Source organism: Cottoperca gobio, chromosome 15 (genome assembly GCF_900634415.1).
Source record: "Cottoperca gobio chromosome 15, fCotGob3.1, whole genome shotgun sequence".
In the NCBI taxonomy this organism is placed as follows: domain Eukaryota; kingdom Metazoa; phylum Chordata; class Actinopteri; order Perciformes; family Bovichtidae; genus Cottoperca; species Cottoperca gobio.
In genome coordinates, this window is record NC_041369.1 from 24493685 (window position 1) to 24508965 (window position 15281).

The window sequence follows — 15281 nt, forward strand, 5'->3', positions numbered from 1 at the left end:
TAGACCCGTGGAAGTAATAACGCTGCCTAACCCTATGTATTAGAAATTCTGATCTTTGCTTCAAAATATCATTTATTTCCAAGTTCACGTTTAGATGCCGTTTGTTTAGAGTAATTATTTTTGCAAAATGGAGTCTCGATTAGCAAACTCTGCTTCCAGAGCCCGTAATCTGGCAGATCTATCCTTACATACATTTGAAGAGAACAATATTGTGTTGCTCCTTATAAAGCCTTTGACTGCATCCCATAGTATTCTAGGGTCCTCAACTGAACCTATATTTATGTCAAGAAATTCTTCCAATTGCGTCAGGAATATATATTTTTAATTTCCTAGTAAAGTGGAGTTGAGGCGCCATCTAGTGGCGTGCTTAGATAAATTGCCCAGAGTGGCACAGCAGAATACTCCTCTGTGGTCTGTGAGCGCAACAGGAAGCAACACTACACTATCAATCTTCTGGAAAAGTTGTGGCGAGGTAAAAAGATAATCTATCCTAGAAAAAGATTTATGTCTGGCTGGAAACAACGTATAATCTTTTACCCGTGGGTTAAAAGCTCGCCATATGTCCACTAGTCCCAAACTCCCAGCCCAAGATTGCAGCGCGGCAGTAGCCGACTCCTGATCTCTGGAGGCTGTTAGACTTGACCGTTCATTGGAACTCCATACTGCGTTCGTGTCCGCTCCCACCATGATAGAATACTCGGTTAATTCTAGCATTTTGTGTTAAGGTATCATAAAAATCCGTATCAAACGTAGTTGGGGCATAAGCAGAGACAAGAGCCACATTTCTCCCACACATTTCCACCCTGGCTATAGTTATCCTCCCTGCAGTGTCTGGCCATATGTCCAGCACCTTAACGCTCAAATTACGTCTCGATACAATGGCTACTCCTTTGGTTTTGGAGTTAGCTGAAGAGGACGCAATAGTGTGATAGAATTTATTGGCAATACGCCCGGAATCTTTACTCAGCAGGTGCGTCTCTTGTAGGAAAGCCAGATTAATGTTACGGCGATGTAACAGTCAGAACACGAGTTCGCTTGTGAGGCGCAGTCAACCCATCGCAGTTCCACACAAGAACAGATAAATCACCCATCGGGCTGCACTGTTCTGGAAGCTGTCAACAATAAGCCGAGTGGAATGTCAGATGGCAAACAACCATATTCACTGAACTTCTAAACGAGATCAAAATAAAATTAAGTGTCTCCCCAAAGAAACAATCCGAGACCATGTGAGCGTTTCCCATAACGTGACAAAGACGAAGACACGACAATTCCCCGTGAATTCCCCCGGTAACAAAAACAAGATAAGGAAAAATAATTAATAAAAACGAAACTTCAAATAACTAAACAGTAAATTAAAGGGATATTCGTATATTGATCCGTGACCCGTTTGGATATGGGGCTGCAAAAGGATTTACACCTCAACCCAGTACTTAAAACTTACTAAACCGTTGTTAACAGACTAAATGAGATTACCAAAGGCAAAAATAAACTTGAGCGTTAGAAGAGAAGAAAAACGTAGATAGGTTAACATTATAGCGATAAACAATGCACATCTTACCGGACATTGTCCATTCACACCCGACATGCCGACAACCTTAACCAACTAACTTCAACAATCTCATCGTCTAAACCATCAACCTGTCTTTTAGACCCGATTCCAACTAAACTGTTTAAAGAAGTTTTACCCTTAATTAACACTTCGTTATTAAATATGATCAACCTCAGTCTTTATTATCTGGCTACGTACCAAAATCCTTTAAAGTAGCTGTAATAAAACCACTTCTTAAAAAGCCTGGTCTTGATCCAGAGATTTTAGCCAACTATAGGCCGATATCTAACCTTCCCTTTCTCGCTAAAATCCTTGAGAAAGCAGTCGCAAAACAGTTGTGTGACTTTTTACATAATAATAGTTTATTTGAGGTTTTTCAATCTGGATTTAGAGTTCATCATAGCACAGAGACGGCACTGGTGAAAGTTACCAATGACCTTCTATTGGCTTCAGACAAAGGACTCGTCTCTGTTCTTGTCTTGTTAGACCTCAGTGCTGCTTTCGACACTGTTGATCATGACATTCTACTACAGAGACTGGAACATTGTGTTGGCATAAGAGGAACCGCACTAAGCTGGTTCAAGTCCTATTTATCTGAGCGATCTCAATTTGTACTTGTTAACGATAAATCCTCCATGACAGCCAAAGTCAGTCTCGGAGTTCCGCAGGGTTCTGTACTTGGACCGATTCTATTCACCTTATATATGCTTCCTTTGGGCAATATTATAAGGAACCACTCTATAAACTTTCATTGTTATGCGGATGATACCCAATTATATCTATCAATTAAACCAGATGAAACCAATCAATTGGCTAAACTTCAAGCCTTAAGGACATAAAAACTTGGATGTCTAGCAACTTTTTGATGTTAAACACAGACAAAACTGAAGTTATTATACTTGGCCCTAAACGCCTCCGAAACGCATTTTCTAATGACATAGAAGCTCTGGATGGCATTAACTTGGCCTCCAGCACCACTGTAAGGAATCTTGGCGTCATCTTTGATCAAGATCTGTCGTTTAACTCCCACATAAAACAAATCTCAAGGACTGCCTTCTTTCATCTACGTAACATTGCAAAAATAAGACACATCCTGTCTCAAAATGATGCAGAAAAACTAGTCCATGCATTTGTTACTTCAAGGCTGGATTACTGCAACTCATTGTTATCAGGTTGTCCAAAAAAGTCGGTTAAGACTCTTCAGTTGATCCAAAATGCAGCGGCACGTGTATTGACTAGAACAAGGAAATGGGATCATATTACTCCTGTATTAGCTGCTCTGCACTGGCTCCCGGTAAAATACAGAATAGAATTCAAAATCCTTCTCCTGACTTACAAATCAATTAAAGGTCAGGCTCCAGCATATCTTAAAGATCTCATAGTACCTTATAAACCAACTAGAGCATTACGCTCCCAGACTGCAGGGTTACTTGTGGTTCCTAGAGTCTCTAAGAGTACAATGGGAGCCAGAGCCTTCAGCTATCAAGCTCCTCTCCAGTGGAACCAGCTTCCAGTTTGTGTTCGGGAGGCAGACACACTCTCCACATTTAAGAGTAGGCTAAAGACTTTCCTTTTTGATAAAGCTTATAGTTAGGGCTGGCTCAGGTTTGCCCTGGATCAGCCCCTAGTTATGCTGCTATAGGCTTAGACTGCCGGGGGACACCTCCCTGCTCTCTTCCTTCTCTCCCTCTCTCTTCTTTTCCCTCTCTTCTTCTCCCTCTCTATCTGTATGCATTTATGTAAATGTATGTTACTAACTCACCATCCGGGGTATCATCCCCGGAGTGTCTGTCTCTCATGTGGCAGGTTGCCACTGATAAAGTTTACGTCAGGATCATGAATCGTGACAGCGCCTGCTGACCTGGTCCTGCTGGACACCGGGAAGCCTTATTGACATTTTCCTGGATTCATCCAAACTTTCTATTTCTTTTTTTTTTTCCAACACAACATCATTTCTGTCAAATGTTGTATTTGTACTATGTTGTTTATCCTGTACACACGACATCTATTGCACGTCTGTCCGTCCTGGGAGAGGGATCCCTCCTCAGTTGCTCTCCCTGAGGTTTCTTCCATTTTTTCCCCTTTAATTTTGGGGTTTCTTTTAGGAAGTTTTTCCTTGTGCGATGCGAGGGTCTAAGGACAGAGGATGTTGTAACCTGTACAGTCTGTAAAGCACACTGAGACAAATGTATAATTTGTGATATTGGGCTATACAAATAAATTTGATTTGATTTGATTTGACATGCACAGCGGATCCGCCGTGATATAGATCACAACAGATAGCAAACAAACAGTCTGTGTTAGTTTAAAGTCCAAATATATTACCTGGTGTGGGATCCATAAATCAGGCTGTAAGCTCGCAAGTTAGTCAGTTAGTTAGTTAGTTAGCCAGCCAAACAAAGATGAACAACAATCCGTCGCCAGACGAATCTAGCGTCAGACAAAAATAAATACTAATAGCCTGCGGAAATAATCCAAAACTCTGGAAGAGATCCCAGTACACACAGAGCAGTGCGCAGAGCAGTGAGCAGAGCAGTGCGCAGAGCAGTGAGCAGAGCAGTGCGCAGAGCAGTGAGCAGAGCAGTGCGCAGAGCAGTGCGCAGAGCAGTGCGCAGTCCAGCCTGCAGTGCCGGGAGGGAGCCGATGAAGTCCTCGGCATGTCCCGGGGACTGACACGTCTTCACTTGACCAGCGTCCTTGACTTTCAGTGTCGCGGGGTAAAGGAGGATGAATTCCACACCTTTGGCCCGGGCTGCATCCATGGCTCGGGAGAAAACCTGGCGACGTTTAACAATGTAGCAATGTAGAAGCGAATCCTCCGTCCATCAGTCGTGAGCGGAGCTTTCTTTGCGGCACGGAGGATGTCTTGGCGGGAGGTGTAACGGAGAATGCTGAAAATCAAAGTGCGGGTGGCGCCCTCCTGCTTCTTCCTGTTGTCGCTGTAGATACGATGAGCTCACATTAACTCGCCTTGTAGATTACCTAAGGAGGGGAACCACTTCGAAAGAGAATGTGTCAGACGTTAGACCCTCCAGACCTTCTGCCATCCCAGTTATCCGGACATTGCATCTTCTGCTCCGGTCCTCCATGTCCGCTAGCTTAAGTTACACCAAGTTCAGCGCAGCCTCGTGGGTGGCTAGCATCTCCGAATTGTTCCCCACATCACCCCGTATCTTGCACATCTCCGCCTTTACGGTGCCGATGCTTTCAGTTAGTGCCACCAAGTCTGTTTGGATAGCAGCTAATGTTCCCTCCGTTTCCTTCCCCATCTGTTGAAGTTGGTCGAAGCGCGAGTCCAAGTAGCTTCGTTGCTTCAGACTGTCCCCTTGTTTCGGAACCATTGTTACACGACAATGTTTTGCTCGGTCTAGACATTGCCTTCAATCAGATACTCACATTGGCTAAAATATTTAAAAACAAGTTGTCTCAACGGTATGAATGAACAGAATTAGCAACACTGGTTTAAACCGGTTCAATCTATGCTGCCATCTTGTCCAGCTGATCACGTGACACAGGAACTCATCATTATGCTCACGTGATGTTTCTGTCAGCTGATGAAGACTGAGGAGGAACGTTATGAGATAAAAACAGATGCACACACACGCGCACGCACGCACACACTCACACACACACACACACACACACACACACACACACACACACACAGTAATACCTGTGTCCTCTTGGATGACTATATCTGTGAGGATCAGTGTGAGTATTAGAGTTTTATCTTTTAATTATATTTCAGAAAGTGAGGACGTTTGTGAAAAGTTAGTTTTTTATAAATGTGTGTTTGTGTGTGTGTGTGTGTGTGTGTGTGTGTGTGTGTGTGTGTGTGTGTGTGTGTGTGTGTCACTGCTGAGGTGTGACTGACATCTAGTGGACATCTCCGGTATTGAACATATTTCTGATATATTTATTTTCTTCATATTTCCATTTCTGTTAGTTATAAACATTTTACTTAATTACATTTTTTCATTTAAAAAACTTTATTGGTATGACATTTGACATGTGTTACCAAATTATGATTATGGAAGACAATAAAATAAAGTTAATATGAGTTAATAGAATAAAACACATGATGAAATAAAATGATATATATTTATATGTGACTTAACAATAAATGTTAAAGTACTGATAATAGATGTTAGTAGAGACGATACAAGATGTTGAATATAAATTTTAAAAAAATCTACTGATAATAAAATAAAAGATGTTAAGTGGTAAGTTAAAGTATATTTTTTAAGTATTTTTAATCAGAACCGTGTTTGTTCTGCAGTGCCGACACTGAGAAACATCTCCTGTGACTCATGCTGCTTCATGTTCAGTGTGAATATAAGTCAAGTATAAATAGCACACACAGTATTTGTAGTTGTAGTTTCAGCGGACTACAGATACCATCAGCACAGACGTCCTCTGTGACCATGTGTGTGCAGAGGGTCGTGCTGCTCTGCTTTGTCCTCACGATGTCTGACGGAGGATCAGCAGGAACTCAACTTCTGTCTGTGGACTTTGAGATCTTCGGTCACGTTCAGGGTATGTTTCCCTCTTCTTCCTCCTCTTCCTCTTCCTCTTCCTCTTCCTCCTCCTCCTCTCTGTCAGCTGAGGCTGTAAACTGATCTGCTGCTTAGTTTAGGAGCTCAGCTGCTGCAGGCGGGACAGGAACTTCCTGCAGCCTCAGGATGAATGTTAACATTATTATTATTATGACTTTACCAGAACATGTAGTTTGTTTAGAAATATAAAACATTTATTATAGAGTTAGATAAATGAGTTCTAGAAACAAGCTGTTATTCATCTGCGACATATTTGAAGTCCTCTTCTCTTCTCTCCGGCAGGAGTCTGTTTCAGGATGGTGAGTTTTCTGCTTTGAGTTTTACTTCTGTTCGCTCCGCAGGATCCAGAGCACTGCAAGTCTTCTGAACTTAAAGTTTACAAGCTTTATACGAAGCATTAAACAATAAGCTTGCTGAGTTCTGCAGAGAGTTCAAGTCACTGATGAAAATAAACATTTTCTCTCTGTCATTAGACCCTCTGTCTTTAGACCCTCTGTCCTTAGACCCTCTGTCCTTACACCCTCTGTCTTTAGACCCTCTGTCTTTACACCCTCTGTCCTTAGACCCTCTGTCCCCAGATCCTCTGTCCTTAGGTCCTCTGTCCCCAGATCCTCTGTCCTTAGATCCTCTGTCTTTAGACCCTCTGTCATTAGACCCTCTGTCCTTAGACCCTCTGTCCTTACACCCTCTGTCCCCAGATCCTCTGTCCTTAGACCCTCTGTCCTTACACCCTCTGTCCTTAGACCCTCTGTCCTCAGACCCTCTGTCCTTAGACCCTCTGTCCTTACACCCTCTGTCCTTAGACCCTCTGTCCTCAGACCCTCTGTCCTTAGACACTCTGTCCTTACACCCTCTGTCTTTAGACACTGTCCTTACACCCTCTGTCTTTAGACCCTCTGTCCTTACACCCTCTGTCCTTAGACCCTCTGTCGTCAGACCCTCTGTCCTTAGACCCTCTGTCCTTAAACCCTCTGTCTTTAGACCCTCTGTCCTTAGACCCTCTGTCCTTACACCCTCTGTCTTTAGACCCTCTGTCCTTACACCCTCTGTCTTTAGACCCTCTGTCCTTACACCCTCTGTCCTTAGACCCTCTGTCGTCAGACCCTCTGTCCTTAGACCCTCTGTCCTTAAACCCTCTGTCTTTAGACCCTCTGTCCTTAGACCCTCTGTCTTTAGACCCTCTGTCCTTAGACCCTCTGTCCTTAGATCCTCTGTCCTTAGACCCTTTGTCCTTAGATCCTCGGTCCTTAGACCCTCTGTCCTTAGATCCTCTGTCCTTAGATCCTCGGTCCTTAGACCCTCTGTCCTTACACCCTCTGTCCGTATATCCTCTGTCCTTGGATCATCTGTCCTTACACCCTCTGTCCTTACACCCTCTGTCCTTAGACCCTCTGTCTTTAGATCCTCTGTCCTTAGATCCTCTGTCCTTACACCCTCTGTCCTTAGACCCTCTGTCTTTAGATCCTCTGTCCTTAGATCCTCTGTCCTTACACCCTCTGTCCTTAGACCCTCTGTCTTTAGACCCTCTGTCCTTAAACCCTCTGTCCTTAGACCCTCTGTCCTCAGACCCTCTGTCCTTAGATCCTCTGTCTTTATGCCCTCTGTCCTTAGACACTCTGTCCTTACACCCTCTGTCTTTAGACACTCTGTCCTTACACCCTCTGTCTTTAGACCCTCTGTCCTTACACCCTCTGTCCTTAGACCCTCTGTCGTCAGACCCTCTGTCCTTAGACCCTCTGTCCTTACACCCTCTGTCTTTAGACCCTCTGTCCTTAGACCCTCTGTCCTTAGATCCTCTGTCCTTAGACCCTCTGTCCTTAGATCCTCTGTCCTTGGATCATCTGTTCTTACACCCTCTGTCCTTACACCCTCTGTCCTTAGACCCTCTGTCCTTAGATCCTCTGTCCTTACACCCTCTGTCCTTAGACCCTCTGTCCTTAAACCCTCTGTCCTTAGACCCTCTGTCCTCAGACCCTCTGTCATTAGATCCTCTATCCTTAGACCCTCTGTCCTCAGACCCTCTGTCCTTAGATCCTCTGTCATTCGATCCTCTGTCCTCAGACCCTCTGTCATTAGATCCTCTATCCTTAGACCCTCTGTCCTCAGACCCTCTGTCCTTAGACCCTCTGTCATTAGATCCTCTGTCCTCAGACCCTCTGTCATTAGATCCTCTGTCCTCAGACCCTCTGTCCTTAGAAACAGAGGGTAAAAAATGTTCTAAACCTCAGGGAGAGACTGAGGAGGGATCCCTCTCCCAGGACGCACAGACGTGCAATAGATGTCGTGTGTACAGGATAAACAACATCGTACAAATACAACATTTGACAGAAATTATGTTGTATAATTATTGATGCATTCATGTGTTCATCACAGCTCATTTTAATGACTTAACATACAGCTGGGTAGTTGAATCTGTAATAATAAATCATATTTTAGTTGATTTATATTAGTAATATGAATCTAGTATAAGTATACAGCCCACAATGGGAATATTAGAGTAAATGTACGTTCCACGTCTTCTTTCTGTTTGTTTTGTGATTTCTGTTTTGAACATCAGAGCGCTATGAATTGTGGGTACAGAGTCTGTGGAGCTCTTTGATCTACAGACAGTCCAGACAGGGTGCGTTGAAAATAAACACCTCTGGCTGGAGACGCGTGTGACACTGCGTCACCTTCTGCAAGCCGGCTGTGTCGCTTTGTTTACGTTGTTTCATCTGCATGTTTATGTTTCATCCTGCTTCGTTCTGCAGCCTCAGCATCACGTCCAGAACATGACAGCAGAAGCTTCATTCTGCACAAAGTTAATAACTCAAAAAGAAAAGATAATCTTTGTGTTTGGGGGAAATAGCAAGTATAAAGTTTGTGGTGCAAGTTCAGTGACTTTCTAATGATTTCGTCTTGTTATACTTTATATACCCCCCCAGTACACGCAGAAACAGGGTCTGCAGCTCGGGCTGGTGGGCTGGGTGAAGAACACCTACAGTGGGACGGTGGTGGGACAGCTGCAGGGTCCTGCTCCCCTGGTGGAGGACATGTGAGTACAAACTGTTGTCCTGCAACACAAAAGAAAACTGAACAAAATATTTTTTCTTGTTTCTTCTTGTATTTACCTTCATTTGTTAGTTTGTATGCAGACGCAGGACTTTGACTCTTAATTGAACTTAATTCATGTCAGTGTTGCTTTATTTATTTCTCATTAGTGTTGTGCAGATGGTTTGTTAGATTAGGTTTGGGATCGTCGGAGCATCTTGTTCTGTGTTGTTTGTGTTCATTTATTATTATTATTAATAATGTTTTTTCCATTTTAAAAGTGCCTTGAAAAATAGAGACGGTGCATCTAATTCAATTTAAATATTTAACATATATTCATCTTGTTCATATTTTAATTGAAATTCCTTCTGGGAGACACACTACAAGTGAACAGAGTCAAACATGTAACTAACAGATATCAGCATGAAGCTTCCCCACTTCATGACTCACATCAACACAACTTTATATTATAAGTGTTTAATATGTACATGAGGCGTTATGTAATGTAGCTGTGGAGAGTTTACATCTACACACACACAGTTACAAACACACACTCTCATGTTCTCATGTTCCTCTCGTCTGAAGAAGACGATAAAGATAAATAACACAAACACATTTATGTCTGTCGTGTCACCTTAAAGAAGAACTGCGTCTGTGTCGTGTTCCGGTTTGACTTCTTTCAGCCACTAGATGGCGACCTTCACCCTCCGCTCTGTTTGATCACATCTCTTCTGTCCAAAACACTTAAAGAGAAAATAAGAATAACTAATAATCTTTGTTTCCAGAATGATTTGATCAGAAAGAGATCACAGCTCTGATATCACGCAAACATCATCAGGAGAATCAGCTACATTTAATTCTGAGGCTGCAGCCGGAGTGATGTCACCAGGGTGTGGACGTCCCATTGAGATGACATCACTGCCACACACACACACACACACACACACACACACACACTCTCTCTCTCTCTCTCGTGTCACATTTCTTATTTTTTCCTCTTTTTTGGGGGATTTTATGCAGTTTTATGTCTGAAAAAAGAAAAGTTACAAAACGCAGCACGGAGATGTTTGTTTTCATCTCCTTGCTGCACCAGGTGGGTGGAGTTTACTGAGCCAGAGCTGCTTATTTCAGCTGTCAGTCAAATGCAAAAACTAAAGTACGCAAAAAGCATTCTTAACAGTTAACAAGTGTTTAATAAAATATGTGTATACGTTGTATTTATTACACTTTGTCTCGTTAACGTGTCTTTAATGATTTATTGTAGTTTATTTGATTGTTTTTGTCTTCAAATTTATTTCATTTTTGTTCTTATATTTTGAACAACACATTAAATAATAGATGAAAAGACACAATTGTGCACTTCTTATGTAGTAAGGCCCACATTGTTAATCTATAATAATAAATATAATAATAATAATAATCTGCTGCATTTTGTAACTTTTTATTATTATTTTTTACATACAAATAAAACTGCATAAAATCCAGATAATGAAAAAACAAGAGGTTAGAAACACAAACATTATGTAATAAGTTATTACACAAAGTCTGTTTACACTTTATATTATATGTGGATACAATAACAATACAATAAGTTTATACAATTAAATGAAGGAAATCTAAACTGATTAAATCATGTTTAACCTCACTGTCACTTTTATACTCTGACTGATGAACACTTTCATTGAAGAGATTTAACACACACACACACACACACACACACACACACACACACACACACACACACACACACTCTACTATTTCCTTCCATTCTGTCAGAGGTCGTCTCTGTGTCGACACTCTCACGTCCTTCCTGTCCTCACTTTCACCACGACCTCACGTCCTGCAGGGCCTGAGAAACAGGATCAGCTGTTCCTCTGGGCAGAGAGAGGGGGGGGGGAGGAAGGGAGGGGGGGGCGGAATAATAATAATAATGGCCAGAGGAAAGGAGGAGAGAAGGAAGGAGAGAGGGGAGAGAAATACAGAATGAGCAGAGAGGATGAAGGAGAAACGAAAGGAAATGTGGAGAGTGAAGGAAGTGAGAGAAGGTTGTAGAGGAGAGAGTGAAGGAGGTGAGGGAAGGTTGTAGAGGAGGGAGTGAAGGAGGTGAGGGAAGGTTGTAGAGGAGAGAGTGAAGGAGGTGAGGGAAGGTTGTAGAGGAGGGAGTGAAGGAGGAGGAGTGGGAAGGTTGTAGAGGAGGGAGTGAAGGAGGTGAGGGAAGGGTTGTAGAGGAGGGAATGAAGGAGGTGAGGGAAGGTTGTAGAGGAGAGAGTGAAGGAGGTGAGGGAAGGTTGTAGAGGAGGGAGTGAAGGAGGTGAGGGAAGGTTGTAGAGGAGGGAGTGAAGGAGGTGAGGGAAGGTTGTAGAGGAGGGAGTGAAGGAGGTGAGGGAAGGTTGTAGAGGAGGGAGTGAAGGAAGTGAGGGAAGGTTGTAGAGGAGGGAGTGAAGGAAGTGAGGGAAGGTTGTAGAGGAGAGAGTGAAGGAGGTGAGGGAAGGTTGTAGAGGAGGGAGTGAAGGAGAGGAGGGAAGGTTGTAGAGGAGAGAGTGAAGGAGGGTGAGGGAGGTTGTAGCGGAGAGAGTGAAGGAGGTGAGGAAGGTTGTAGAGGAGGGAGTGAAGGAAGTGAGGGAAGGTTGTAGAGGAGGAGTGAAGGAGGTGAGGAAGGTTGTAGAGGAGGGAGATGAAGGAGGTGAGGGAAGGTTGTAGAGGAGAGAGTGAAGGAGGTGAGGGAAGGTTGTAGAGGAGAGAGTGAAGGAGGTGAGGGAAGGTTTGTAGAGGAGGGAGTGAAGGAGGTGAGGGAAGGTTGTAGAGGAGGGAGTGAAGGAGGTGAGGGAAGGTTGTAGAGGAGAGAGTGAAGGAGGTGAGGGAAGGTTGTAGAGGAGGGAGTGAAGGAAGTGAGGGAAGGTTTGTAGAGGAGAGAGTGAAGGAGGCTGAGGGAAGGTTGTAGAGGAGAGAGGAAGGAGGTGAGGGAAGGTTGTAGAGGAGAGAGTGAAGGAAGTGAGGGAAGGTTGTAGAGGAGGGAGTGAAGGAGGTGAGGGAAGGTTGTAGAGGAGGGAATGGAAGGTTGTAGAGGAGGAGCGTGGAAGGAGGTGAGGGAAGGTTGAGAGGAAGGGAGTGAAGGTAGGTGAAGGGAAGGTTGTAGAGGAGGAGTAAGGAAGGTTGAGGGAAGGTTGTAGCGGAGGAGTGAAGGCAGTGAGGGAAGGTTTGTAGAGGAGGGAGTGAAGGAGGTGAGGGAAGGTTTGTTAGAGGAGGGATGTGCAGGAGGTGAGGGAAGCGTTGTAGAGGAGGGAGTGAAGGCGGTGAGGGAAGGTTGTAGAGGAGGGAGGGAAGGAGGTGAGGGAAGGTTGTAGAGGAGGGAGTGAAGGAGGTGAGGGAAGGTTGTAGAGGAGGGAGTGAAAGGAGGTGAGGGAAGGTTGTAGCGGAGGGAGTGAAGGAGGTGAGGGGAAGGTTGTAGAGGAGGGAGTGAAGGAGGTGAGGGAAGGTTGTAGAGGAGGGAGTGAAGGAGGTGAGGAAGGTTGTAGAGGAGGGAGTGAAGGAGGTGAGGGAAGGTTGTAGAGGAGGGAGTGAAGGAGGTGAGGGAAGGTTGTAGAGGAGGGAGTGAAGGAGGTGAGGGAAGGTTGTAGAGGAGGGAGTGAAGGAGGTGAGGGAAGGTTGTAGAGGAGGGAGTGAAGGAGGTGAGGGAAGGTTGTAGAGGAGGAGAGTGAAGGAGGTGAGGGAAGGTTGTAGAGGAGGGAGTGAAGGAGGTGAGGGAAGGTTGTAGAGGAGGGAGTGAAGGAGGTGAGGGAAGGTTTGTAGAGGAGAGAGTGAAGGAGGTGAGGGAAGGTTGTAGAGGAGAGAGTGAAGGAGGTGAGGGAAGGTTGTAGAGGAGGGAGTGAAGGAGGTGAGGGAAGGTTGTAGAGGAGAGAGTGAAGGAGGTGAGGGAAGGTTGTAGAGGAGGGAGTGAAGGAGGTGAGGGAAGGTTGTAGAGGAGGAGTGAAGGAGGTGAGGGAAGGTTGTAGAGGAGGGAGTGAAGGAGGTGAGGGAAGGTTGTAGAGGAGGGAGTGAAGGAGGTGAGGGAAGGTTGTAGAGGAGGGAGTGAAGGAGGTGAGGGAAGGTTGTAGAGGAGAGAGTGAAGGAGGTGAGGGAAGGGTTGTAGAGGAGAGAGTGACGAAGGTGAGGGAGGTTGTAGAGGAGGGAGTGAAGGAGGTGAGGAAGGTTTTGTAGAGGAGGGTGAAGGAGGTGAGGGAAGGTGTAGAGGAGGAGAGTGAAGGCGGTGAGTGGGTTGTCAGCAGCAAACTGAATCCCTGAAGGAAATATTTATAATTTGTAGAATGTTTTGAAACGAGACATTTTTATTTGTACAATCAAATCACAAATCATATCATCACTTTGTCTGTTGTCCTGCGAGCCCCTCCCCCCTGCCTTTGGACCAACATAATACAAAATGTGTGTGTTGTGTGTTTGGCTGTGTGTTTGTGTGTGTGTGTGTGTGTTTGTGTGTGTTGTGTTTGTGTGTGTGTGTTGTTTGTGTGTGTATGTGTTTGTGTGGTGTGTTTGTTGTGTGTGTGTGTGTGTGTGTGTGTGTGTGTGTGTGTGTGTGTGTGTGTGTGTGTGGTGTGTTATGTGTGTGTGTGTGTGTGTGTGTGTGTGTGCGTGTGTGTGTGTGTGTGTGGTGTGTGTGTGTATGTGTGTTTGTGTGTGTGTGTATGTGTGTTTGTGTGTGTGTGTGTGTGTGTGTGTGTGTGTGTGTGTGTGTGTGTGTGTGTTTATGTGTGTTTGTGTGTGTGTGTGTGTGTGTGTGTGTGTGTGTGTGTGTGTGTGTGTGTGTGTGTGTGTGTGTGTGCGTGTGTGTGTGTGTGTTTATGTGTACAGTAGAGTAGTAGGTCACGGAGCAGATCAGTCGACTGTAGATGGAGAAGTTTTTTGCCAAAAAAAAGAAAAAGTAGGACAGCTTGTCTCTTTCACAAACTCTCCCCCCCCTCTCTCCCCCCCCCCCTCTCTCTACATGGACGTGACCCTGATCTCCTGAAATCTCCTCTAATCTACACACACATCCTCTGAAGCATCACGATCATCAGAATCTTTGTGCAGCAGAACTCACTCTGACTCTCAGGGTTAAATATAGCTGAAGGAATGTTTTTATTTTCCCATCATGCCCCCTCCCCCCCCCTCAGGGGCATGTTGAGATTTATTTATTTTTGTCTACATTTTTTTCCCGCGAGCTTTGAAGCCCTGGATGAACACTTTGCTCCACAGAACATAACAACCTGAGCAGGTTCCACAAGGACGGAGTCAAACTTCAGATTACAGTGATCGACGCCCCCGACATGAACCCCAGCCCCGCCCGATTCAAAACTATACAAAGTATTTAAAAATGTGTCACAAGTTTAGTGGTTTTGTTGCATTTTTAGCAACATTTCTGCATTACAACTTTCCACATGTCACAAACTGAGGACGTGTAAAGTGTAAATGTATTATTATTATTATTATTATTATTATTATTATTATTATTATTATTATTAAAGTGTTGTTTGGTTTACAGTTTGTACTTGATGATCGTTGTGTCTTCTGTCTCCACGTCCTCAGGAAGCTGTGGTTGAGTAGAGAAGGAAGTCCGAGCAGCCGGATCAGCAGAGCCTCCTTCTCCAATCAGAGAAGCATCGACCGGCTGGAGCTGTGCGGCTTCACAACCCGCTTCTGAACAACAAACCAAACGCACCCTGAGGAGCTTCTCAGTGTGTTCAGATCAATAACTCTATTAATATTGAAATGAATTATTAAACATCTTGTGATGTACTGACTGCTTCCACTGGAACTAAACATTAAAGTCAATCAGTTACCGTGTGTCTTTATATGTCACTGTGAGGGAAACAAACGCACCCCAGCAGCGATGTTGTCCTTAAATAACAGCCTGTCATGTGACCTGATTACCTGTCAGCTGATCCAATTAAATCACAGCCAGAGAATCCCTGATCTGCTGTCACGGCAACGACAACAAAAACCCTGACTCAGCAGAGCGACTCAGAGTGTGTGTGTGTGTGTGTGTGTGTGTGTGTGTGTGTGTACATGTGTGTGTACATGTGTGTGTGTGTGTGTGTGTGTGTGTGTGTGTGTGTACGTGTGTGTGTGAGTGCGTGTGTGTGAGTGCGTGTGTGTGCACGTGTGCATCAGTG

General features: G+C 44.4%; 1 protein-coding gene across 1 annotated transcript; it reads left to right on the forward strand.

Annotated features, from left to right (window-relative positions):
* The first annotated feature begins 5943 nt into the window (after positions 1–5943).
* acyp2 (acylphosphatase 2, muscle type) lies at positions 5944–15070 on the forward strand. Its single transcript, XM_029450084.1, has 4 exons — positions 5944–6085; positions 6388–6404; positions 9030–9139; positions 14695–15070. The coding sequence occupies exons 1-4, from the start codon at positions 5974–5976 to the stop codon at positions 14807–14809; spliced, it is 354 nt and encodes a 117-aa protein (XP_029305944.1). The 5' UTR covers positions 5944–5973; the 3' UTR covers positions 14810–15070.
* The last annotated feature ends 211 nt before the right edge of the window (positions 15071–15281 follow it).